The sequence below is a fragment of the Sinocyclocheilus rhinocerous genome, unplaced genomic scaffold, assembly GCF_001515625.1.
Source record: "Sinocyclocheilus rhinocerous isolate Xijiao unplaced genomic scaffold, SAMN03320098_v1.1 scaffold662, whole genome shotgun sequence".
Taxonomy (NCBI): domain Eukaryota; kingdom Metazoa; phylum Chordata; class Actinopteri; order Cypriniformes; family Cyprinidae; genus Sinocyclocheilus; species Sinocyclocheilus rhinocerous.
The window spans coordinates 2,012,277-2,037,491 of NW_015639782.1; the positions used below are offsets into that span (position 1 = coordinate 2,012,277).

The 25,215-nt window shown below is 36.8% G+C and overlaps 2 protein-coding genes and 1 pseudogene across 3 annotated transcripts in view; 2 read left to right on the forward strand and 1 right to left on the reverse strand.

Moving 5' to 3' along the window:
• The window catches only part of LOC107751971 (integrator complex subunit 6-like), a 27,486-nt pseudogene extending 19,839 nt beyond the window's left edge, over positions 1–7,647 (forward strand).
• A 2,175-nt stretch (positions 7,648–9,822) lies between these two features.
• Positions 9,823–13,270, reverse strand: LOC107751972 (membrane magnesium transporter 1). Its single transcript, XM_016567785.1, has 4 exons — positions 13,097–13,270; positions 10,961–11,013; positions 10,766–10,869; positions 9,823–10,648 (listed from the first exon to the last, which is right to left on the reverse strand). Exons 1-4 carry the CDS (start codon positions 13,173–13,175, stop codon positions 10,492–10,494), a joined length of 393 nt encoding a protein of 130 aa, XP_016423271.1. The 5' UTR covers positions 13,176–13,270; the 3' UTR covers positions 9,823–10,491.
• A 1,711-nt stretch (positions 13,271–14,981) lies between these two features.
• The window catches only part of LOC107751973 (sodium/hydrogen exchanger 6-like), an 11,226-nt gene continuing 992 nt past the window's right edge, over positions 14,982–25,215 (forward strand). Inside the window, exons 1-16 of one of the 2 annotated variants that reach the window (XM_016567786.1) lie at positions 14,982–15,425; positions 16,489–16,688; positions 17,754–17,831; positions 17,967–18,043; positions 18,143–18,255; positions 18,995–19,100; positions 19,287–19,391; positions 20,445–20,586; positions 20,790–20,895; positions 21,001–21,089; positions 21,824–21,937; positions 22,331–22,442; positions 22,815–22,968; positions 23,133–23,163; positions 23,255–23,337; positions 23,617–23,722. In XM_016567786.1, coding sequence (XP_016423272.1) covers positions 15,149–15,425; positions 16,489–16,688; positions 17,754–17,831; positions 17,967–18,043; positions 18,143–18,255; positions 18,995–19,100; positions 19,287–19,391; positions 20,445–20,586; positions 20,790–20,895; positions 21,001–21,089; positions 21,824–21,937; positions 22,331–22,442; positions 22,815–22,968; positions 23,133–23,163; positions 23,255–23,337; positions 23,617–23,722 — 1,893 coding nt within the window. In that variant the 5' untranslated portion in view covers positions 14,982–15,148. The remainder of the gene's footprint in view (positions 15,426–16,488; positions 16,689–17,753; positions 17,832–17,966; positions 18,044–18,142; positions 18,256–18,994; positions 19,101–19,286; positions 19,392–20,444; positions 20,587–20,789; positions 20,896–21,000; positions 21,090–21,823; positions 21,938–22,330; positions 22,443–22,814; positions 22,969–23,132; positions 23,164–23,254; positions 23,338–23,616; positions 23,723–25,215) is intronic. The other variant, XM_016567787.1, reaches the window with a different exon arrangement.

A 25,215-nucleotide genomic window follows, 5' to 3' on the forward strand; every position in this document is an offset into this window, starting at 1 on the left:
ACGGCATACACACACACACACACACACACACACACACACACACACACAAAGGAATAAAAATAATAATAATTAAAAAGAATTATAATTGGAATTTAAAAAACTGATTAAAATAAATAAAAAGTACTGAAAAAGAACACAAAAATTCTACAAAATAAAAACGTTTATGTAATGCAGTAACATTTATACTTTTTTTTTGTACATTGCTGCATAAATTGTAAATCTCTCATTTCCTCCTTTTGGAAAATGACTTAAAGGAAGCGATTTAGTGCTGCAATGTAGCATCTGACTTTCTTCAGCACACTTACCATCTCTTATTCTCCTTACAGATGATTTGTTTAAAGTGCACAAGCTAAAGCCAAACCTCAAGTGGCGGCAGGCCTTTGAAATGTACCTGAAGTCCATGCCTCCTTACTTTCTCTTGGTGAGACACTATTCATTCCTACTTAAAAAAGACATCCCAGTAGAGCACAGAAGTGTCCTGCTTACAAAAAGCATAAACTTCTTTATGCATATAAATGAATGCAATATACAATTCATGGACTCTTAGATGCACTCAAGGGTCGCTTGTAATCCAACCCCTCTTATGAGCTTTATTTGTTCTATAGTCTGTTAACAGCTGTAATGAGGTCAAGGATATGTGCTCTGAGTGCATTCACCCTGAGTGTGTCCTCATTTTCACTTCCTTTGTCTCTGATTCTCCACTCTTCCTTTCTTTTTTCTGACTGCAGCCTATCAAGAAGGCGCTGAGGATGATGGGAGCCCCAAATCTCATCTCTGACAACATGGACTGTGGCTTGAGCTACAGTGTCATTTCCTACCTAAAAAAACTCAGCCAGCAGGTGAGCACGATTTAGCTGCTGAAAGTTAAACCTGCATAGTTTTTGCAAGTTAAAATAGTATTCAAACTCATAACATTCCTTTAAATGTTCTAGATTACATATTAACATATTGTATTCATTCAGTATTAAATCCAATCTGTATGAGGCCTGAGTGATGCAGCTTTTTAAATCAACTTGTACTTGATTCCCAAGGCAAAGATTGAGTCAGACCGTCTGATTGTGTCTGTCGGGAAGAAGCCTCCTCAAGAGACGGGCATCAAGGTTAAGAACCACTCGAGTGCCCTGTCTCTGGCACACCGCCGTGATTTCAAGCAGCTCCTGCAGGGCATCACAGGCGAGGTTCCCCTCCGACTCATCGACATGAACTTTAAAGAGTTCGCTGGTTTCCAGATTGCACTTCTCAACAAGGTACAGACAGTTTGAGTGGGGCTGAATTACATTATAGAGTCTATTTGAAATCAATCATGTCTCCGATCACGTTTGGGGGTCAGAATGTAGTTACATTTGACTCTTTTAAATCATATTTTCTTGCTGATGCAGGTTAATTCTGATGAATTCTTCTGACTAGACATCTAAATCTGATTTAAACATATGCAATTTTCTTTAAGTTAGATAAAAATGTAACTTCTATCATCATTTATTCACTTTTTCTTAAAGGATTTGAAGCCGCAGGCCTATAGGAACGCTTATGATATTCCGCGACGGAACCTTGTAGATCAAGTGACTCGGATGCGTTTCAACCTTCTGAGGACAACACAGAAGCTAATCAGAGGCCAGGATGATGGTAATTGTACCAAAGACAAAAATGACATTTTGCAAAGTGAACCTTCATAACTGTTAAAATCTGCCAAACATGACTTAAGATGCAGCCACATAAGCAAAACTTCAGCTAATTTTCGCAGGCAAAAAAGAGCTGTTGTCTATTGTCAATTGTATAGACGTATAAAGCACAGCTCACACAGAAGTCACTTTAAAACCTTAAAACTTGAACCCTCAGTGAAATTTGCATGGGGAAATCTTTTAACCTCACAGGAAATTCATGGTCGATTTCTATTTAAATGACAGGATTTCACCCGTGAAAACGGTAAATGTGATCGCACCTTTACACTACATAGGTTAGCTTTTTTGATGACACAGCAAGAAACAGAAAGTAACCCGTTTTGTTTTGTTTTTATACAATGGCCATATGCATTTAGCCAAAGAATACCCAAGACGTGTCACTCCTATAGTTTTGAATGGGGAAAAATGGCCGCTCAATCGCAGGAAGCCCCGCCTTCTGAATGCAAGAGCCAATCGCTAATCGGTAAAGTCAGCGTGTCACTGCAGCTGCCGTTAGAAGTCCCGGTTGCTATAGAAACAGTCAGACACCATTCTGAGACGTGCTCTTAAGACTGCACATGCGCACTGGGTGATCTAGCTTGGAAAATAAGCTTTTTATAACTCTATTTGAGCAAAAGTAACAACATTTATGACACAGTTTCAAAGATGGCCGCCGAGTGACATGACTTGTCTTAAAAGGACTTTGATTTAGCATAGCAACAAGAGAAACTGTTTTCTTTTCATAGATTTACACTTCGAATGTTGACATGTCATCAAAAATGTTCATGAATGGACACCTAATATTTGTTTATTATTGAATATTTTTCCATGATTCTGTAGACTCCTTACACAGTATTCCAGTGGGGCAGATGGGAAATTATCAGGAGTATTTGAAGATGATGCCATCACCTCTACGTGAGATTGATCCAGACCAGCCCAAACGACTGCACACATTTGGCAACCCATTCAAGCAGGACAAGAAGGTGCTTGCATGTCAAACCTATGGACCTATGGCATTTCCAGTGCATATTATAGCACTATACTTTGTATTATACTATTTTGGCATTACATTTCAAAAAGCTAGTTGCTGCTGTGTGGGTGTTTCTAGTACAACGGCTGAGGGAGTGTTGGCAAATTTTGACATCTTCCTCTATTCTGACCATCGTAATCAAGCTCTTGATATTTTTGTCTCTTTTGGAAAGTCATAGAAATGCTATCAGGAATGTTTTCTTTTGCTGTTAGAGCAAATGGGAATTTTTTTTTTTTCTCACAAATTTCACCACTATAGAAGTTCACCCAACTATGACCACTTCTGCTTCTGAGAACCTCGGAAATGTGAAAAGGGTCCACTGATAATACAAATTACAAGTCAAAACCGAAGTGCCTTAGATGCTAAGTTGTTTTGTTTTCCCTCTTCTCCCAACAACAGGGAATGATGATCGATGAAGCAGATGAGTTTGTGACAGGCATGCAAAATAAGAAGAGGGGTAACACTGGGGATCTTAACTCAGGCACTGCCCTGAAGAGGAGGAGGAGTATGTCCCCTCTGCTGCGCCGGCCCCAAACTCTTCCAATAATAACCAATCATGTCCTGGGCAAGGGCCCTACAGGGACTCAGGGCCAGCAAGGAATCATCAAACCCATCCCACTAAACAAAGGTAAAGTCCTCTGAGTCACGGCTGACTGATTCTTAGCTTGCTGTGTACTAAATACTTACACACTGCATACTGCCTACTATTTTTTTTTAAATTGCAAGAGTAGGCATTAATCCATGCTTTCAAACTGTATGTAATATAGGGTTAGGATTAGCATTTGGTTTAGGGTTACTTGTGTGTAATTATGCATAATTTACTGTTATTACTATAATACGTATGTCATATGTAACAATGACACTGTAAAGTGTTGCCAAATGTTGTTTTCCATTTGTAATGACATTTTCAGTCTGATTAAATAATTAGTATTATAGTATCAAATATCACATCTGTAATTTCTTCTTGTCAAGTACATTGACACTCAAGAAATAATTTTTTTACAGGATTCTTTGATGAATAGAAAATTCAAAAGAACAGCATTTATTTGAAATAGAAATCCCTTGTGCCATTATAAATGTCTTTACTGTCACTTTTGATCAATTTAATGCATTCTTCCTCAATGAAAGTATTAATTTCTTTCAAAAAACCTTACTGACCCCAAACTTTTGAATGAATGGTAGTTTATATACTATATACTGCAGAAATCATATGAGTAGTATGGTATTCCAAACAGTCTTGCAAACATTGCATAAGAGTATATTGAAAAACTTACCATAAATATAAATAATAATATGCCGTCATATATTTTCCCCTACAGGAGCTGAAGGAAACAGTGTAGGAGGCACAGAAAGCAACGGTGAGCGAGCGTCAGGCGAGGAGGCTGGAGACGGTTGGCCTGGAGGAGTGGATGGAGAGGGAGGAGGACCTGCGCCTGTGGAGGACAGAGGAGAGGTGGGGACACCAGACGGCGAGGAGGAGAGAATAGGACTGGAGAACTGTCTGGATGAGAGACCCTCTGATCTCACACAAAACTGTGAGGACCTGAGTCCTCCGGGCCAGGAGGGGGCGGTGGAGGGCAATGGAGGAGACACTCTAGCACAGGGCACAATTGTTATGATTCCCCTGGAGGGGAGTAACGCGGAGCTGCGCACTCGAGTCCTCAAAGAAGTCCGCAAGCCTGGCCGCAGTGAGTATCTGGATATAATACCAAATTAATTATTCATGCAATTAATTTCTGTATTCTCTTTGAACTATTCTCTAGCTTAAATCAAGTGCACTTGCACTATGAAAGAGGGTATATATTTGTAGGAATTACAAATTATAAACTGAATTGCTTATTCTTTTGTGCAGATTATGAGGCAATATTCAGGTTACTGGAGGAGGTGAAGGGGCCAGCATCAGTGCAGAGGTACTTTATTCATCATGCCATCAAAGAGGCAGCCAGGTGAGAGCTCTCTTCAAACGCTCACATGCCTTTCTCCGCTCACCAATGACACAGGTTTCCTAAACACTTCCTCAGCCATCGGTCAAGCAAACAGACAAACAGATCGTTCCCCCACTGGTCTCTAAAGCCCCGTTCACACTAGCAGCGACTTTTGTCAACCAGGGAATCTGTACACACAAACAAAAATGAATGAGAAACAGAGCCTACTTTCTTCCATTGCGTATGTTTATCTACGGCGCTGAGAGGAGAACGATCACATGAGCTCTACCGTCTTCTTTCCTATTGGCTGTCGCTCCCGAAAGTCGCTCTTCATTTGGATAAAGTTGAAGGATTCTGAACTTTGTTGCGTCGCTGGACACGCCCCATTCGGTCGCCAACGCCCGCTGTCGCTTGCTATCGCTCGTGTCGCCGGAAATCGCCAGCTCTAAATTGAAATGAATGGGATTGTGTCGAACGGGGCTTAACGAGTATATTTCTACATGTCCCCTGCAGTGTTGTTTTAGTATTATTTATAAAATATTATAGTATTTATTAATATTTTGAATATTTTTTTTAATGTTTTCAGTTGTCATTTTAATTGTAGTTTATGTTTTAGTTATTTGCGCTACGTGCTTTTCAGCTTCCATTTCAATTTTAGTAATTTTATTGTGCTTCTTTTTTTATTGTTATATATATAGTTTTTATTTATTTTTATTTCACTTTTAGTTTCAGTAATTTTAGTACTTCAACTTAAACTAGTCTTATTTCAGTTAGTAGCCAAGGCAACATTTGTAATTTTAATTTAAGTTTTCTAAGTTAAAGCTTAAAGGTATAGTTCACCCTAATTTGAAAATTCTGTCATCGTTTACTCACCCTCATGTCGTTCCAAACCCATAAGATTTTGGTTAATTATTGAAACACAAATTAAAGGCAGAGTAAGGGATTTCTGGTAGCCAATGTTGATATCTGAAATCACCAAAACAAACACGCCCCACCCCAAAAGGGTCTTGCCCCTATTTTGATAGCTCCGCCCCACATTTATGTACGGAAAGGCCAGGTAACCAAGACTTAGAAGATCCGAAAAAGGTCATAAAGGTGTCGTAAAACCTGTCCATATGAATCAAGCGGTTTAATCCAAGTCTTGTGGAAAGATGTGATCACTTTAAATGATGAACAGATTTCCTTTAGTCTTCAGAGTGAGTAAATGATGACAGAATTCAAAGTTTTGGGTGAACTAAGTTTTGCATCTAATATTTATATATATATATATATTTTATTTTATTTTTTTTTTTTTTTTTTTTTTTTTTGCTGAGTATCAAATATGATACATCAGGCTTTTGAGAAACATTGATTTGTACATCTCTCATTCATCATTTTATTGCATTATATATGATTAAAAACATAAAAACACTGGTCACCTGCTTCATGTTCACTTTCCCCATCTCTCCCCTACTTTCTGACTGCATTATAAAATCAACCCCAAAAAATTCAATTCAAAGATTAATGTACCAATATTCACTGCATCATAAAATTTCACAGAATTCTCTCCAAAGTTAGTACAGAAGCTCATTGATAGACTGCAAAAAAAAAATCTTAATCAGTCATTTTGTCTTGTATACGTACCTAAATATTCTTAAATAAAATAAATTTACTTTTGAAGCAAACTTGCATAAAAAGTATTTTTAAGAATATACTAAATGTTGTTATATTCATGCTTCAAAGAAAAATTGTCAATGGAGAAAGAAACAAATGTTTAAGACATATTCTCTGAAAGCTGGTAATAATATGCTATTTTGTTTCTCAAAGTTACTTGTTAGTATGTAAAGTATGTTTATGTTATTATATATTATACAATAACATATATATTATATAATATAATGCCACGTAATCCAGCTAAATAGCTGTCTCTCTCTCTCAGGTTTAAGAAGCGTGTGCTGATCCAGCAGCTGGAGAGCGCTCTGGAGGAGATTGAAGACAGACAGATGCTGCCCACACAACTCAACAACGTCCACAGCAGATAGTGAGACGTCACATCTCACGGCTGAGACACACACGAGATGACAGAGAAGCAGCAGCGCAGGCCAACTGAGCACACGGGCCGACCCATCAGCCTCAGTACTGTGCTTTATGAGGAGATGTAGCGAGGGAGAGAGTAAATTAGGGAGGATGGAGGCCTGTCTGGCTCACGCACGCTCCGGTCCAGGCGCTTCCAGTTACTGAATTGTGTCACAACTCTGAAAGAGTGCTCACAATGAGAGAGGCGCTCCAGGTTTGACGGGGGTTTTCTGTCAATTTGCAGGCTTTCCGGGCCTGATAATGACCGTAATTTAACCATAAAATAATGAATGATGAATAAGCACACTCCAGAAAAGCCAAGCCTCAGCCACTGTGTGATTTTACAGGGTCATCCGAGGCAGAGGTCAGCATCTGTCACGTGAATTATGTTTATATATTATGTCTGTCCACTGTTATTTGGCATCAATGGAAAGTTCAGAGTTTATAATAGTATGGAAAATCTATGATGGATTTGTGTTTGCATGAAATGCCCACAAGTAATGGGGTTAACAACATAGTTGGACCTTCTCAAGAGCAATAACCCTACAATCTTAAGTACGGCAAGCTCAATTTTACTCCTTAATTGTGGAAAACACGTTTTTACAGTTAATGCAGATTTTTCCCAATGACTTTGGAGATTCAGTATGAGATTTGATAGCTGGCCTGTTGTTATATTCGTGGTGATATGTAATGTCACATAAATTAGCATCATTCAGTGTCCTATAAGCAATAGTGTCCAATGAAACATGCTTGGCTCATCACACAAATGGGAAATGCCAGCTATGGTGTGAAATGAACTGGTCCACAGCAGAGTTTAGATTCTGTCCAGTATAACATCTTTCGTCATCCTGCGCTTGGTTTCATTGCACAGACACAACTTACATTAGTGACCCCATTCTTGTATGTTTTGTTCATTTTTAAAAACAGATGTATACTACTTTTTAATGTTCATAAATAATATAGATTATTTTTGGATGGTATTGCTACAAGAGCATAAAAAATATTTTAAGATTTGTATAAAACATTTTGTAAACTGATATTATATAGACAAAGTTTTATGATTTTTTTTAATGAAAACAATGAAAAATAATAATAAAAAATACAAAGAAAATGTGTGCATTGTGTAATTTTATATATAATTTGTACATAATTTTATGTAATGTGCGGTCAATAAGATTTTTTGAATGAATATTTTTATTCAGCAAGAATGCATTAAATTAAGTGACAGTAAACACATTACAAAAATTATTTCTATTTCAAATAAATGCTGATATTTTGAACTTTCTATTCATCAAAGAATCCTGAAATAAAATGAATCATGGTTGCCAATATTATATTAAGCAGCCCAACTGTTTTCAACACTGTTAATACGATATCTTTGTTGAGCACCAGATCAGCATATTAGAATGATTCCTGAAGAATCATGTGACACTGAAGACTGGAGTAATGGCTGCTTAAATTAATACATTTTAAAATATTAAATTGTATTAATATTTCACAATATTACAGTATTTTTGATACAGTATAGGGTATAAGAGACTTTAAAAAAATACTCACCCCCAAACTTTTGAAAGGTAGTGTATGTATATTGTATAAAGCTGTCTTTAATGTGGATATTTTGCACAGAACACCCTTAAGTGTTTGAAATGAATTGTGCTTTGGTTGAAGTATAGGTGATCTGCGTACAAGATTTTTTGATTTTATACTGTTTTTCTTTATCTTTCAAGTCTATAGGCTTATTCTTAAAATCCCAAACACTACAAGCATGTAACCCTGTAAGCAGCTGTTCTCACTCCAATCTTGAAATGGGCTGGTTTCCATCTTGTCATATTTTTACAATGTCCTGCATTTGGTTACCTTGTCTCTTCTAACACCTGTATCTCTCACGTTATTAATAGACCTGATTGTCTATTATGGGATCTTGCACCACATGTTGCTGTCTCCTGAACTTACTAATTTTCCCATCACAATAGATACTATAATCTAGTGCAGGGATAGGCAACATCGGTCCTGGAGTCACCTTTATTTATATAGCGCTTTTAACAATACAGATTGTGTCAAAGCAACTGAACAGCATTAATTAGGAAAATAGTGTGTCAATAATGCAAAATGACAATAGTAAACTAATTTTTCAGTTAAAGGCAGTTCATCATTGAATTCAGTGATGTCATCATCCAGCTCAGTTCAGTTTAAATAGTATCTTTGCAATCATTTGCAATCAAATCAACGATATCGCTGGAAATGAAGTGTCCCCAACTAAGCAAGCTCCTACAACCCTGAAAAAAACTCACCTGCCTGTAGCCTTTTTAGTAATCCTGAAGACATTGACTAGCTTGTTCAGGTGTGTTTGATTAGGGTTGGAGCTAAACACTGCAGGACCGACATTGCCTATCCCTGATCTAGTATATACCACATAATAAAAAAGTAATTTTTTATCAGCCTCACAATGATACTGCAATGTTACAACATTGCACCCTGCAGTGAATCAGCCATTGCAAATCAAAACTAACAAGCACTTATGATGCAAACGGAGACATCTTGCCACAACTACAACTCTAAATAAAGCTGTAGAAATGATCAAACCTTTGACCAATTATAGATAACAGCCTAAAATGTTAGCCTAGCTAAGACTTTCAACCTCAGTGTTTGATTCATGTTAATATCAAAGTAAAACTACAGCAATGCAACTACTCTAAAGTCATACGGACAACAAACAAGCATTATCCCACAAAATATGGAAAGGAAATATGATCTCCATGTTTAAAACAATGTCACATAAGCTGCAATTAATACCAGAAGAGCAGACTAAACAATGCTGGGATAAGGGGGTTGCCATTGCTGGTACTTAGCAGGTCTCCTCTAGCACAAAAAAAAAAAGAAAAAAAGTGGCTTAGTGAAAGATTAGTATAATTACAGGCTTAAACCGGACCATTTCAACTGGCCATTCTCTACTTACACGGAAAACAATGGATAACCAGGTTGATTTACCACAACCATACATGTCCATGAATGCTCCAGATCCACACATAAAACTGTTTATAGCACAAAATAAAAACTTTTTAGTGGGTTAGCAGGTCTTCAGATATCATAATAGACTGCAATTACAAAATAAAGAAGCAAAAAAAATCTGGATTTCATCCAAATTGCCAATTCATCAAGAAAATTTGAGCTTTTATTAAGGTAAAAATAAGGAGTTGTCTCAACATGAAATAAATCAGAAAACATTGCCCCCTCCCCTCCTCCTCCTCAAAAAACAAAATGTACCATTCATTCCCACTGAGTGTTCACAGTATTGTTAGAATTGCTATTATTCTACAATCTATTGTGGCCTTGCTCAGACATGTTTTAATAGTTTTAATCACTTTCAGTATTATGAGCTCAAATTTGAAGTTCAGTAATCAAAGCTTCCGCTTCTGAACACTAATACAATTTATGATCCATAATATTGACCTCAATTCAGACAGGGACAGGGAAGAACCGGTTGCAGTTAGGGTCAGTTCAGCCAAAAAACGTGGCAAACCGACAATGTACATGGTAGGATTCGTGCCCTGCGTGCGACAGCCAAGCAGAGAGCTACAGCTGTAACCTACAGACTTAAGACTCCCAAGCAATAAGTATTTACAAACATATCAGCTGGAAAAGGAGTTGGCACAGTCCATTGACAAAATAGTAACCACAATAGATGCATGTTTGTACAGCATATTCACATATACATAGACAGGAAAATATGCTTATTTTCCCTTTCAACCGAGGAGCTAACAAATTAATTTAAGAAAGAAAAAAAAAAAGGAAACAGGGCAAGGCAGCCTACTGAAGGCAAGTCTCAATGATAATTTTCCAGCTTGCGTAACCGCAGGGGATTGGAGGGCAAGGCCTGGGCGCTGGGAGTGGAGGGCTCTTGCTCTGGAGGGCAGAAGAGTACTCGGCCTCGGTGATTGAACAGGTAGAAAGACGGGTGATTTCTCAATGTGTCAAATGTCCTGTTAAGAGCAAAAGAGACACAAGACAGCTTATAATGTATCATCAGGAACAGCATATTTCTGATACAGCCAGGTGTTACTTTATGATCTCAGAAAAACACATCTGCATGTGCTTACTTGTTTTTGAGCTCTGAAGAAGCATCCATGTCTTTGAATTCGCCTGAGATGTGAACTATGCCGTAACATGTGATCACAAACGATAACAAAGTCTGTAACACTATCTGAAAACAACACAAGAGAAGCTGTATTGAGGAAAACAACAAATGCATGCGATTCAATGTGATCAGTGTCTTGTAGCTGATTGCAACTTACATCTATAGGTAATGTTTCATTCTCTTTTTCTGTCAGTCTCATGTAGGATCGGTCTGGAAAAAGAAAAGAAAATCTCTTTTTTTTTCTTTTTAAGGATGTGTGAGAGGCATTAAATCATTCAATCTAAACAAAAGTGTATAATTGATTTTGCAGCAACAGCACTTTAAATGCAAACAGGGTAACACTTCATTTTAAAGTGCCCTAGTTACATTTACTATAGTAATATTAGTAAATTATGCATTATTTCACACACTAATAACCTTAACATTATAGCAAGTACATGTAGTCAATTCATATAGCGCACACACGCACAAAAAAACACAATATGACCAACCATCCATCCACATTAAAAGTTTTTAAAAGTTCACAGCCTCTTGACATTTGCATGTTTGCTCAGGTTTCTAATTCTATATGCTTGGCATATAATTCAAAGCTGATTGTACATGCAAAAATGTCACTACTGCTAATCGTTTGCATCTTGTCATGGGAAGCCTGAGTTGTTTCTGTGAATCGGTTCTTTCGAACAATTGGCCTCAAAGAGTCAGTTAAAAACATCATCATAATTACGCTACCTAGCTTTGCATTATATGCCAAGCATATAGAATTAGAAACTTAAGCAAACATGCAAATGTCATGATTTTTGGTCTCTGACATCCTAGCCACATTAGGCACATATTGCTTTTTAGCATGATTTTTGATATTGTTTTATTATTTAAGGGTGTTTATTGTAATTTCATGTGTCACACTTCAGTTAATGAAGCAATGATTCAATTCATCCCAAAAAAAATATAATTTGGTTAAAGCCTCAATTTGGCCTGGTCTTGCTTACCATATTATTAAGTTTGTTGTTTTATGCAAAACAAAGAGGAAGAAGTTTTGTAGAATAATATTTTGCTTAGCGGTAAGTTGTATTTACACAAATGTAAATTTGTTAAAGGGGTCATATGATGCTGCTAAAAAGAACATTATTTTGTGTATTGGTGTAATGAAATGTGTTTATGCGGTTTAAGGTTAAAAAAAACACATTATTTTCCACATACTGTACATTATTGTTTCTCCTCTATGCCCCGCCTTTCTGAAATCCAAATTTTGTTGCATTTAAAAATGATTTGGAAAGTCCTTAAAGCAGCTGAAAAAGGAATGACTTGAAATTACTTGCTGCTTATTATTATTATTAATAAATGCCCTTTAAGTTGTTAAAATTTGCTTTTATTTTGATATATAAGCAAAATACAATAAAGATATATGTAATAAGATATATTATTAACTACAAATAATTACTTAATTTTAAAATATATTTTTAATGTATTTTGAGTGGATTTATTGTACTTAACAATGATAATGCCTGTTTGTTATTTGAGAAGATTTAATAAAGGTTTTTAATAAATGAATTCGTCGGTTGTCCGTTTATTACGAGTCAGTATGTTCAGAAGAGACAATTCTCGGTTCAGTGAATCGAAAACCGCCGGATCGATTCAATCGAACAGGTTACAGAATCGTTCAGGGGTGCCTTTTCCTAAAGCTCCATTGCTTCCATTGAACTCTATTGGTAACGACGGAGCTTGCGACCATAGATACTTTTGGGAAACGCACCCCAGAGCGATAAGTGAACGAATCTGTTCAATGAAAAGATCCGACTCAAACGAACAAATCGGACATCACTACAACAGAAATAGCGGATGAATTTGTATATTTTTGTACTCTTGCTACGATCACATTTTCATTACACTATCATTTAGTTCCTTATTAAAGGTTACTCAACACACAATCTTTGGAGAAAGAAAACGCCTGAGATAAGAGATAAGTGAGATAAGTCTCAGTCAGACTGACATGATCAGTGATTCACGGTAGAAAACAACTTCTTAAGCGTGTATTGTGATGTTATAACGGTTGTGTCTCAAAGCCTAGCGAGCTGCCTACCTATACAGCGTTCTTGGACAGAATATTCTGTTCGAACGCTCTCCAACATTCAGTCTAGATAGGCAGCCTCGCTAGGCTTTGAGTGCAGCTGAAGCTGTCATGCACACTGAGCTCCGCAGAGAGGCCGCACTCACCGCTGGGCCGCAATCAGCTACAGCTTACTGAATAACAACATGCCCGTCCGTTACCTCCCGCTTCTAGATGAACGATACTTACGCTGTGCTGCCGAAAAAGCTGCGTGTGCCAAGGCGAAAAGGCCTACACCGACAACACCTTTCCAGAAGGACGTGGCCATTTTCACTCGAGCACAACCGATCGAGCCACTGCCGAAGCGCGTGAAGCAGTCCTCAATGAGCGCTGCGTCATCACCGCCGCACTAATCGCACTTCCGGTTGCCCACTGCCACTTTTAAACGTGCATTTAAAGAGACACAGCGAATGTAAGAGAACAGAAGAATATTTACAAAAATAATTATCTGTGTACAGTGAGGTATTAACATATAATTTACAATGTTAATTTTAACACAAAAGTCTCCACAATGAAATATAAAATTCATTTGAATAAAAATCCAAGGCTGTGCATCTTTCCAGAACGTATTATCTTCTTTGTTCTACGTATAACACTTACATATTTGTTTAATGAACGAATAAAATATTCTTAACTTCAAAATTAATCTCAACACCTGTAGCCTGTTTAAAATATCTGACAATACAATAAAACTATTGATTTAAACATATCCTCCTGGGACCCAGGCATAGACTTTTGTTCTCTGTAGAGGACATGATGTTTTAGTGAAATTGATGTTCTGTACAGAGCACATTCAGGGCTTTTTAGAGATATCAAATGTTTATCTGGCAAATTTTCAAATTGTTTGTCGTAAATAAACATCTCAGAAAAATGTTATGGGTTTTCAAATCAGAATATGACTTTTTGTTATGAAACAGGGCATACTTTTCATACATGTTTTCTGTAGAGGACACCAGGACAAACATCATGTTAATCAGATATTTTGGGGAGACGCAACAAATCAATAGGGAAAGAAATTATAGATCAATATTCCTATGAAATATGAGATATTCTTAAATGTTGCCAAGTTATTACTTTACTAGTTATTATCAAATCATTCTGTTATATCTTTCATAACATAGTTGAGAATCATCTTTGTACAAAGTTTGACTAAAAATAGCCTTAAACACTCCCTCTCCTTGGTCTTTGAATATGACTGATATTGACATAATAATGATTAAATTTAGCACTCTTAAAAGGGTCATATGATGTTGCTACATTATTTTGTGTAATGAGATATTCTTAAATGTTGCCAAGTTATTACTTTACTAGTTATTATCAAATCATTCTGTTATATCTTTCATAACATAGTTGAGAATCATCTTTGTACAAAGTTTGACTAAAAATAGCCTGAATCCTAAAAACTGAGTGGTGAATGAAAAACAAAACAACAACAAAAAAAACACTTTGTTTTTGCCTATACATGCCTTTCATGTCTATTTATTTATTTATTTTTGAATAACTTAGTTCTGGCGTCCTCTACAAAGGACATAGAATAAAATATGAATAAAATATATTTTTCAAAAATGTTTTTGTTCTCCATTTGTTTCTTATGCTTCAACCAATGTAATGACACAAAAAAAAACGAAATTCACAAAACGTTTTCTTCTGGTTCTCAAGAGGATAAACTAAACATGTATTTATTTATTTATTATTTCACTGTAACTACACTGTTGTACAGAAAATAAACTACACAATGTATTTAAAAAAAACGGAACCTATAGTGATCGAAACAGTGTCTGTTTTCCTGAGGGTGTGGGTTTCAGTTATATCTGTGACAAATGCATGACTGTTCTCCCTCGGTAACTTCTGAATTTGACCTGTTTCACACAGTTTAGGAATATGTGGAATGAGACATGAGGGTTTTACTGCAATACACAAAAAAATGTGAGTGAGTGGGGATTTGAACCCACTTGTCATGATGGAATATCTGTTATTACATATGATAATGTTCTACAATGACGATGCACAATAAATGAAAACATCTACAATTATGCGCAGCGTTTGCCCATTATGAACTGCACGAACACGGTGTTTGGTTGTCCACGTGACGCCACGCGCAGTGGGCGGGGCCTCGCTGGGAATCAGGAACAATCTACAGCAGCCTATGATTGTATCTGCTAATGCGTCTGCCTGTGTTCAGCGATCCTGAGCATAGTGCGTTCTGCTTCTTCTGTCTTTCCACGTAAAAGAAATGCCAACATGGGCTCTACATGTGAAATCAACGCCGCGATGAGTATTTGGAGAAGGCTGTCTCTGTTTGTTTTGGCGAGCTCCCTCTGCTCGTGCCTGTGCCGAGCTGAAGACAGTGCGATGGAGAACATCGTGACAGAGAAGAAAGCTGAAGAAAGCCACAGGCAAGACAGCGCCGATCTGCTGGTCTTTATCTTGCTCCTCACTCTGACAATCCTGACCATATGGTTGTTCAAACACCGCCGGTTCAGGTTTCTGCACGAGACGGGACTGGCAATGATATATGGTGAGGACAGGCGTGATCATCTGCTGCCTCTTTGATCGCACATATGAACTGTGTGGTCAGCAGCATGCTTACCGCAATAAAGTCTACAAATGCATGGGATCTGTTAATTAAAGTACGCCATGCATGATCATGACTGTTCAAAGGGCAGTGTGGGAGTTTTAGCACTGGAAAACAGGGCCTGTCCCGCAGGAGTTAATCTGCCTCACTGCTTCTCCTGCATATGCTGGGCTGTTTCAAAACACAAGATTTCAATAGCTTTGCTGTTGTCATCTCAAAAATTATTAGAGCCTTAAATTAAGGAAACCCTTTTTGATTGTAAAGAGATTAATACAGAGTTTTTTTTTTACTTAAAGGGTTATTTGCAATCGGTTACAACTGGAAATCCTCTTGTCTATGAAGCACATCTCAGTTGGGTTATTCTGGAGCTTGTGTACAAAAGTGTTGTACAATTTTTTTATATCTATATATTGTTTATAGATTAGATTAAATTATAGTTTTATTCATATTTTAAATCCGCTTTTATTTTATACTGTCAGCATTTATTTTTGTTTTAGTGTAATTTATTTATTATTACTTATTTATTTTTTTGTAATTTTGTTATGTGATTTTATCTTTTTTTTTTCTTGTTGTTTTCTTTAATATTACTGTTTTGGTTTGATTTTTACTTGAGATTTAATTTTATTTCAGGTTTTTGTTTATTCATTTACAGTTAGTAATTTTAATGCTTCAACTTACACTTATTTCAGCTGTGCTTCTAATTTTCCTTTAAAGTTTTGTTTTATCTGATATTTTATTTTATTGCAGCTTTATTTCAGTTAACAAAAAAATGTTTTAGAGTTTATAATAAGCTACTAAAAATAACCATGGTACATAAACAGATGCTTCAAAAATCGAGTGAGTTGAGAGTTGAATCACTTCAGCTTTTGTGATGACAGTAAGTCTAGGTAGGCAGCTCACTAGAGTTTGACAAAAAAAACAAAACTTAAACTAATATTTAGAAACTTAAAATGTGCTTTATCATTTTAATTAAATGTTGCAATGCAATGTTTCTGTCTTTCATCAGGGTTGCTTGTGGGTGTTGTCTTGCGTTATGCTATTCATGTACCCAGCGACATGAACAATGTTACACTGAGCTGTAATGTCAATGCCAGTCCAGCCACACTGCTGGTGAATGTCAGTGGTAAGTTCTATGAGTACACACTGAAAGGAGAGATCAGTGGAAGTGAAGTCAATGACATTCAGGACAACGAGATGCTCCGCAAGGTAAAATATCACATCACAACTCATACAGCAGCCGTTTGACCTACAACACAGATTCAGATGCTGGACTTCAACCACAAAAGTTTGGGGAACTCAGAATTGATTTGAATATGACTCATACTTGCATCTGTTTTTAGATTGATAGCCAGTCTGTTTTGCTAAAACTCAGTTGTGTTCGCTAGACGTTTCAAACAAATTCCTGGTTTAACTTTGTTCCAATAATTTAATTTCAACACAGAAACTCACACATACTAATTCAGTGCCTGATAGAAGTAATCTGTGGTTGGTTGGTTTCTAAACAGTAATTTTCTGAACATACCCTTCACACGACAGATGCATGAAACATAACTGCTTCTATCTCAGATAAAACATTGAGGTTTAAAAATGGCATAATTTAGGTTTCAAATACATTTTAATGTGCATAAAATGAGTCTTATTTAACCCTTGAACCCTGTTAAACTAAATTTAGACTTGATTGCCCCAAATTGTCTCCAGTCAAACCACTGATGAGAGGATATAGCTCAGATTTTAAAAAAACATAATATCCGTTTAGAAAGAAATACTTTTATTTAGCAAGGGCACATTAAATTGATCAAAGCTGTTAGTGACAATGTTACAAAAGATTGTCAAATTACAAATAAATCCAGTTCTTTTGAACCTTCAAAAATATTAAGCAGCACAACTGTTTTTAACATTGATATTAATAATAATTTTTTCTTGAGCAGCAAATCTGCATATTAGAATGATTTCTGAAGGATCATGTGACACTGAAGACTGGAGTAATGATGCTGACAATTCAGCTTTGTCATTACAGGAATAAATTGCATTTTAAGATATATTCAAATAAAAATTGTAATCATATTTCATAATAGTACTGGTTTTACTGTATTTTTTATCAAATTAATGCAGCCTTGGTGAGCATAATAGATTTAATTGAAAACATAAAAAAATATATAAAATCTTACCGACCCCAAACTTTTGAACAGTAGTGCAATTTTTAAAACCTCTTCTCATTTTATAAAAGGTGAATAAAATGTCAGTAACTGTATCATTCTAATTCTGTTTCAGGTGACCTTTGACCCAGAGGTCTTCTTCAATATTCTCTTGCCTCCCATAATTTTTCATGCTGGATACAGTTTAAAACGAGTAAGAGCTGTTTTAAAAAAAAAAAAATTATATTCATTAATACAGACCAGATGTTGTGTGCACAAGATGATGTAATGCTCACCGTAGATAAATCAAAGCTCATTATTCATTGAAATTCTTCTGTCTGTGTTTCAGAGACATTTCTTCAGGAACTTGGGCTCCATTCTTGCCTACGCGTTTGTGGGAACCGTGGTGTCTTGTTTCATCATTGGGTCAGTGCACACAATGTCTTTTGTCAGTGCTTTTTCAAGAGGTTGCTCCAGCGATGAGGGTGAGAACCAGCGTTCAGAGGTGTGCGGTTTGTTTTTCAGGTTGTTAATGTATGGCTGTGTGATGCTGATGAAGCAAATTGGCCAGCTGGGTGGTGATTTCTTCTTCACTGATTGCCTTTTCTTTGGTGCCATTGTCTCAGCCACTGACCCAGGTACTACAGTCAGAGTCCCTGTAACAATGCCTAAATGCAATCATGGGTGTTTTAAGGTGTATTTCAATCACATTTATTTGGAAAATGATGTATATATATGTCTTTAGATTTTTTTTGCAAGAGGGATGTGCTATGGAATTTCTAAACTAAGCCTAGATTATTATTATTTTTTTTGCTCTAGCAGAATTCATCTGCACTTTCTGAGGTCTAGTGCTATTTTAGGAAATGATTATAATTAAGTTGCATATCAAAGTCATTTGTTGTCTGGAATTGACCACTTTCCAAGCCGTACAGGATGTCCCTGTGTACAGGAATACATTTGAAAATGACATTACCAACACAAATTTCAGTAAAATGTGTTCCTGTATTGAATGGATGTTATTCTCGCATGGAATGGAATCAATTGTGACATTTCAAATATTTTATCTGCCATTGTTAAAATATGCAGTAACATGATTAAAAAATGCATACAGTGAACTTTAAATTTCCATGTGTATCCTCTTTTGGTACCTTGTGCCATTATTATGCCCAGGCAACATTTTCCAATTTTTTAAAATTCTCAATGTAAAATTGAGTTTAAAACTATCCAGACACTCCGAACGTCCTTTAGAAATTGCATTAGAATAGCACATCTGACAAAATGGCAGATTGCAACAGGTGCTACAGCAGGATTGGTCAGTAATGTTTGTTAAGGCGGGGCTTAGCAGAAGGTTGATTTGTGTTTTGTTTTGTTTTGTAGTGACAGTTCTGGCCATCTTCAATGAGCTGCAGGTGGATGCTGACTTGTACGCTCTGCTGTTTGGAGAAAGTGTTCTGAATGATGCCGTCGCTGTCGTACTGTCCTCGTAAGTCCTCTACTTCTCATGATTATACACTGCTATATATACAAACTGCTTTTTTAAAATTCACTAATATTATTGATTTTGAGATATAACTGTTTTGGGTTTTTATAAACACAATGCAGAACGAATAATTAACACTTTTCATTTAACATCCGATTCTTTCTCTGCTGGACCTTTCATCTGCTCCAGCATGCTGCTTTATTACGGAAGGCAAAGTGGGGCGGGGCATCACAGCCCTAGAGGTGTGGCTTATACAGAGGGCGGGAACCAGACACTGAGAACGCCCATCAATGGGTGTGCTGCACATTTAGCTTTGAGCCTGCAGAGTGGATTTTTAGTGTGTGCATTGACTGGTCTTTACCAGAACATGCCGAGTAAATGACCCACAGATATGCTTCACACCAGCACCTGTAATGAAGCTAAAGAAAGATCTGAGTAGCGCCTCATTCCTCAAAGAACAAGAATCCCTTTCTACTTTATTTGAACTACCTGTAGGGGAATTCTGAAGTTCATTAGCATCACGGTTATGGAAGGTGTGGATGGGGCAGAGCTGTGGGTATTTGCTGATTGGATGATAGCCATTTGCTTCATAGTTTGAAGTGATACTGTGGTCCTCTAGAAAGTTTTCTCTTGTTCCTGCCTATCCTAAATGCTAAAAATGTCATTTAATAATTTGAGCACACCATTTGGACATCAGGTACTAATTAAAGGGGTCATATCATGAGGAATCAAATCTTCCTCGGTCTTTCAGAACTTCATTTCTATCCTAATACATGGAAAAATATGTATTTAAATTAAGCTGCAAAAAACAACGACTCCTAAGCTATAAGAGCAGAATATGGGAAGGTGTTTGGCATATACCAACATTAGTTTTTTTTTCAATAAAGTTCCCAATCATTTTAGTCTGATTTTAACGATTCCACATTTTCAGAGATGGGTTGGAAAAACTAAATTGCACAGAAACCTTGCTGACATTATGGACCTCAGGGGAAAAAATAGATGATAGAATATGTATAATATGACCTCTTTAAGAAAACAGTGCAGAGACTGGGAAATAGAAAATAAATTGAATATCTCTGCTGAGCACACTTATCTGATACTAATGTGTCAGAGTTCAGATGTTACCTAAACATTAGCACATTTTCCAGTCCTGCTCATAATGTTAATGTTTGTTATGGTTTTCCAATAGCAAATGGATCTGTTGCATTATTGCAAAAAAGAAGAACAGAGAAATCTCTTTCTTTAAAATTCTTTACCCTTTTAAATTTCTGACATTAGAATTACTTTCATATGTTAGTATCATACAATGTATGAGTGTGTGTGAATGTATCTGTGTTCTTTTTCCAGGTCAATTGTTGGATATCAGCCTGAAGGAGACAACAGCCACACGTTTGAAGCCATGGCCATGCTGAAGTCATTTGGCATCTTCCTGGGGGTCTTCAGTGGTTCTTTTGCTCTTGGAGTGGCAACTGGAGTCGTAACTGCATTGATATCCTATACTGGTTCAATATTGTATGGCGCTTATTTTTGTTATAACACATTTGTATGACCGTGGTGACTTATGAAATGGGATGTGTTTGAATATAACCTGTGGCATGCATAGATCTCATTCTTCTTTCTATTTGATTGTCACTACTAATGTTAATTAGTAGTTTCTTCATCCCAAAGTAATTTTCGTTGACTCCTTTTCACGTTACGAAGTTCACTAAGCTTAGGGACTTTCCATTGCTGGAGACGGCACTGTTCTTCCTCATGTCCTGGAGCACATTCCTACTGGCCGAGGCATGTGGATTTACAGGTGAGCGTGAGACACCCACTGAGTCTTCTAAAACTACCTAGAAACATATCGTAAACTATTGTATAAATGAATGCATGTTTTTACTCTTCTTGCTGTGTTTCTCAGGTGTGGTGGCGGTTCTGTTCTGTGGAATGACACAGGCCCATTACACCTTTAACAATCTGTCTCCTGAATCTCAGGACAGGACAAAACAAGTAAGTATTTAAGCTTTTATTCCACTCCCTATTGTGTATGATGTACACTAACATTAAACGCTTTGGGGTCGGTAAGATTTTTTTCACCATTGCTCACCAAGGCTGCATTTATTTGATTACAAATACAGTAAAACAGCAATATTGTGAAATATCGTTAAAATTTAAAAGAACTTAAAATGTAATTTATGCCAGTCATTACTCCAGTCTTCAGCGTCACATCAAGACACATTTGTTATTATTATCAAACAGTTGTGCTGCTTAAAATTTTGTGGAAAACCATGATATTTTTTTAGGATCTTTTGATGAATAGAAAATTCAAAAGAACAATGTTTATTTGAAATAGATTTCTTAACATTATATATATTATAAATGTCTGTACTGTCACTTTTGATTAATTTAATGTGTCATTCCTGAATAAAAGTATTAATTTCTTTCAAAAAAAATTTTCCCAAATTTTAAACAGTGTATATACAGAAGACACTCTAGGCACTAGCAAGGGCCTTGTTCTAATAAGTGTTGGGACACTGATGACTCAATTTCATGTGACATGACTGCCATTGCAACATGATTATGATTTTCTTTCATTTACCCTAGTAATGCTTTAACTATTAAAAACTGCTGAGCAGCTTTGCTGAACTACTCCAAAGTCCAAATTTCTTTTTGGTTTATGGAATATGAAATATACATAATATAAACATCTCACTATGATTTCTTGTCATTGTGCTCTCTTTCAGTTATTCGAGCTTCTGAATTTTCTGGCTGAGAACTTCATATTTTCCTACATGGGCTTGACATTGTTTACCTTCAAGAACCACGTCTTCAACCCAATCTTCATAGTGGGCGCATTCGTATCCTGAGACTATGTGAAATTCAGTTTTGTGTCTAAAGAATAAATAAACAGAAAAAAATGGTAGAATGGTAAAATGCTCTTAGCAAATGCAAAACAAGTGGAAAATCTGATGGATTTCTATTATTAAAAAAGCATGTGTGTGTGTTTATGTTGGGTGGCAGTACTTTGCTTAATGTCATCCAGAAAGTGGCAGGCTGTTGTTGTTGAGTGATATGTCCAGGGAGTTACAGCTCATTGTGTTTCCCAGAAATCAATTGCCCAGAACCACTTTTTCATGAACAGAGCCCTCTGAAGGCCTCAGGAAGGACTAAATGTCTAGAGAGGGTGTAGATGCTGTCAGTGCAGCGGTAGCTCCATTTTTGCAGTCATGCCTTGACACCTCTCCTCCCAGCTGGCTGTGTTTCTGGGCAGAGCGGCGAACATCTACCCCCTCTCCTTCCTGTTGAACTTGGGCCGTAAATACAAGATCAGCTCCAACTTCCAGCACATGATGATGTTTGCAGGTTTGTGCGTAAAGCTGCAGGTGATTCCTATGGTCAGCTAAGATCCAAACTATGAAGAATGACATGCCAAAACCAAAAGTTAAGGTTAAATGGACTTGAACCCATTGTTGTTGGGTTTGTTTTTGTTCAAAAACATTTTTTTGCAAATTTTTTCAGTTTTCCACACTGACTCTCTTACATCTCTTGCCGTTGTATTGATGTATAAGTAATTTCTAATGTAGATTAACTGGGTTTTGACTCCACTGTCTGACCAAATGGATCGGATTTCATAACTTGCAGAATCACACTGTGGACAGATCAGATTGGAAAAACAAGTCAGATTTATGGTCTGTGTGAACCAATTTTTGGTGTTCTTGCCCCACTCCTCGCCAGGTCTTCGTGGCGCCATGACCTTTGCCTTGTCAATCAGGGACACGGCCACGTATGCGCGGCAGATGATGTTCTCCACCACGCTGCTGGTGGTCTTCTTCACCGTTTGGATCTGCGGTGGAGGCACAACTCAGATGCTGTCCTGCCAGAAAATCCGGTTAGTTTAAACCTCACTTTTAGTCTGAATGAGCTTTTTGTGTCACACAAGTGGACTATGGGAATGGGGAACTCATTAAACATGGCTTTTGTTCTTATTTGCATCCTTTGTGCATCACAAGTGTTTTTTTTACATTTGCTGTAATGCTGTTTTGTGTTTGGCAGTGTTGGAGTAGACACAGATCAGGAGAACTTTGTAAGTGTTTTTGGTCTGCTGTAGACAAAAGTACAGTGGCTTTTTAGAGCAGAGCTGTTTAATGATGGATTTCCTCTGTGTCCGTCTGCAGATCGGCCCTGATGGAGTGGAGAGGAGGAGCACTAAACAGGAGAGCGTCTGGTTCTTCAGGATCTGGTACAACTTTGATCACAAGTATCCTTTGCTGTGTAGCTCTTATTAGTAACCTGCATAAAGAACAAGATGGGAGTAAAACACCAATCCAGTTCTCCAACTTTAAATTTGACATGCTAAGCAGTGTGCTACAATAGGTATGTTTACACGCACAAATGTGTCATTCAGATGTCGGTTCTGTTTATATGAAACCTAAATGTTGCAAATGCAATCCGATTCACATATTTGTTTACATGTGCATCATGACATCATCTCATAAAATGAAAAATCGTGCAAAACCTTAACCCTGTTGACTTGCAGTTATCTAAAGCCCATTCTGACCCACAGTGGCCCACCGCTCACTGCCACACTTCCAGCCTGCTGTGGCCCTCTGGCACGTTGCCTCACCAGCCCACAGGCGTATGAGGTTTGTACTTTACATGCACACAGTGGACTAATAATTCTCTGTAGTACTAGATTTTCCTCTTTGTTTTAGCTAGATTAGGCAGATAACACTGAAGGAACTAGTCATTTAGGTCTGCGTACTGTTAGATGGCGACAGACGGAAACTGTTTATAGGGACGGACCCCTCAAATTCATTCTTAATTGCCATTTAATAGGCTGGAACAGCTGACTCAAATTACCCCCCTCCTAGAGCTGATTATCTAGAGAGGTGTGAACAGACAGTGAATGTGGATTGATATAGTCAACAAGAGAAATAAAACCATCTGTTACTGCTGTGTTATTAGGATAATCAGAGCTTTCTATCCATTGCAATGATTAGGTTTTGATAGTTGTATGCTTTTTCATAAATGCATAAATCAAATCACTTAGCCTGTCATTTGTAAATAGTACAAATGAGCAAATCTGTGTATTATTATTATTATTACATACGCATTTTTAATAATATTACTTTACATTGTTTGTTGTTTTAAAAACCCAATTCTCATGACATAAGACACTATTAGGCATTGTCTGCATGTGCAGCACATAGACCAGCATTTAATATCTTTAGTTTTTATTGCACCAAAGTCCTCACATTGCTCATAGCAAGCAGTGAGTTTGTTACACAAGTATTTTAAAGGGCTTTAGACTTCAGAGATGCAACTTCTTAAAGCACAGAATTCGAAAAGCCTCTTTGAAAAGTTATATCTCTAAATTCATGCCCTTTGTATCACTTCCATGCAAAATATTAAGAGTTAAATAAAACATTTGAAAATAAATTCACTATTCAACCTGGCTAATTAACTATTCCTGAGCCACTTCTAGTAAGTAGTTGTAACTGGCAAGTGATCCTCATTCCAGAGTCCACTCTTTATGAAACATATTTAATTGGACTGTGATGGTTTTAATTCCTAGTGCAGATTTTTTTTATTTGGCTGATAAAAGACTTTTGAAAACATTTTTTCATAGTTTTTATTGGAGATATTACATTACAAATAAAAGATGATAAAAAATAGCATGTGATTAAATAACCTTCATATACACTATGGTTCAAAGGTTTGGAGTCTGTAAAATGTTTTTGAAAGAAGTCTCTTACACTCCTCATGGCTGCATTTATTTGATCCAGAATACAGTAATACATGTAATATTAAATATTACTACAATTTAAAATATATTTAATATATTTAAAATCTGATGTCAAAGCTGAATTTTCAGCATTCAGTGTTTCCAGTCTTCAGTGTCACATGATCCTTCAGAAATCATTCTAATATGTTGATTTGCTGCTCAAGAAATATTTATTATTATTATCAGTGTTGAAAATAGTTGTGCTGCTTAAAGGGGTCATATGATGCGATTTCAACTTTTCCTTTCTCTTTGGAGTGTTATGTATTTTGCCGCTCGCGTCCGGTGTAGACACCGTGTTTATTGTCGTTGGTGAGGAGGAAAGCCTGTGTGTCCTATGCCTTAGCGGACAGC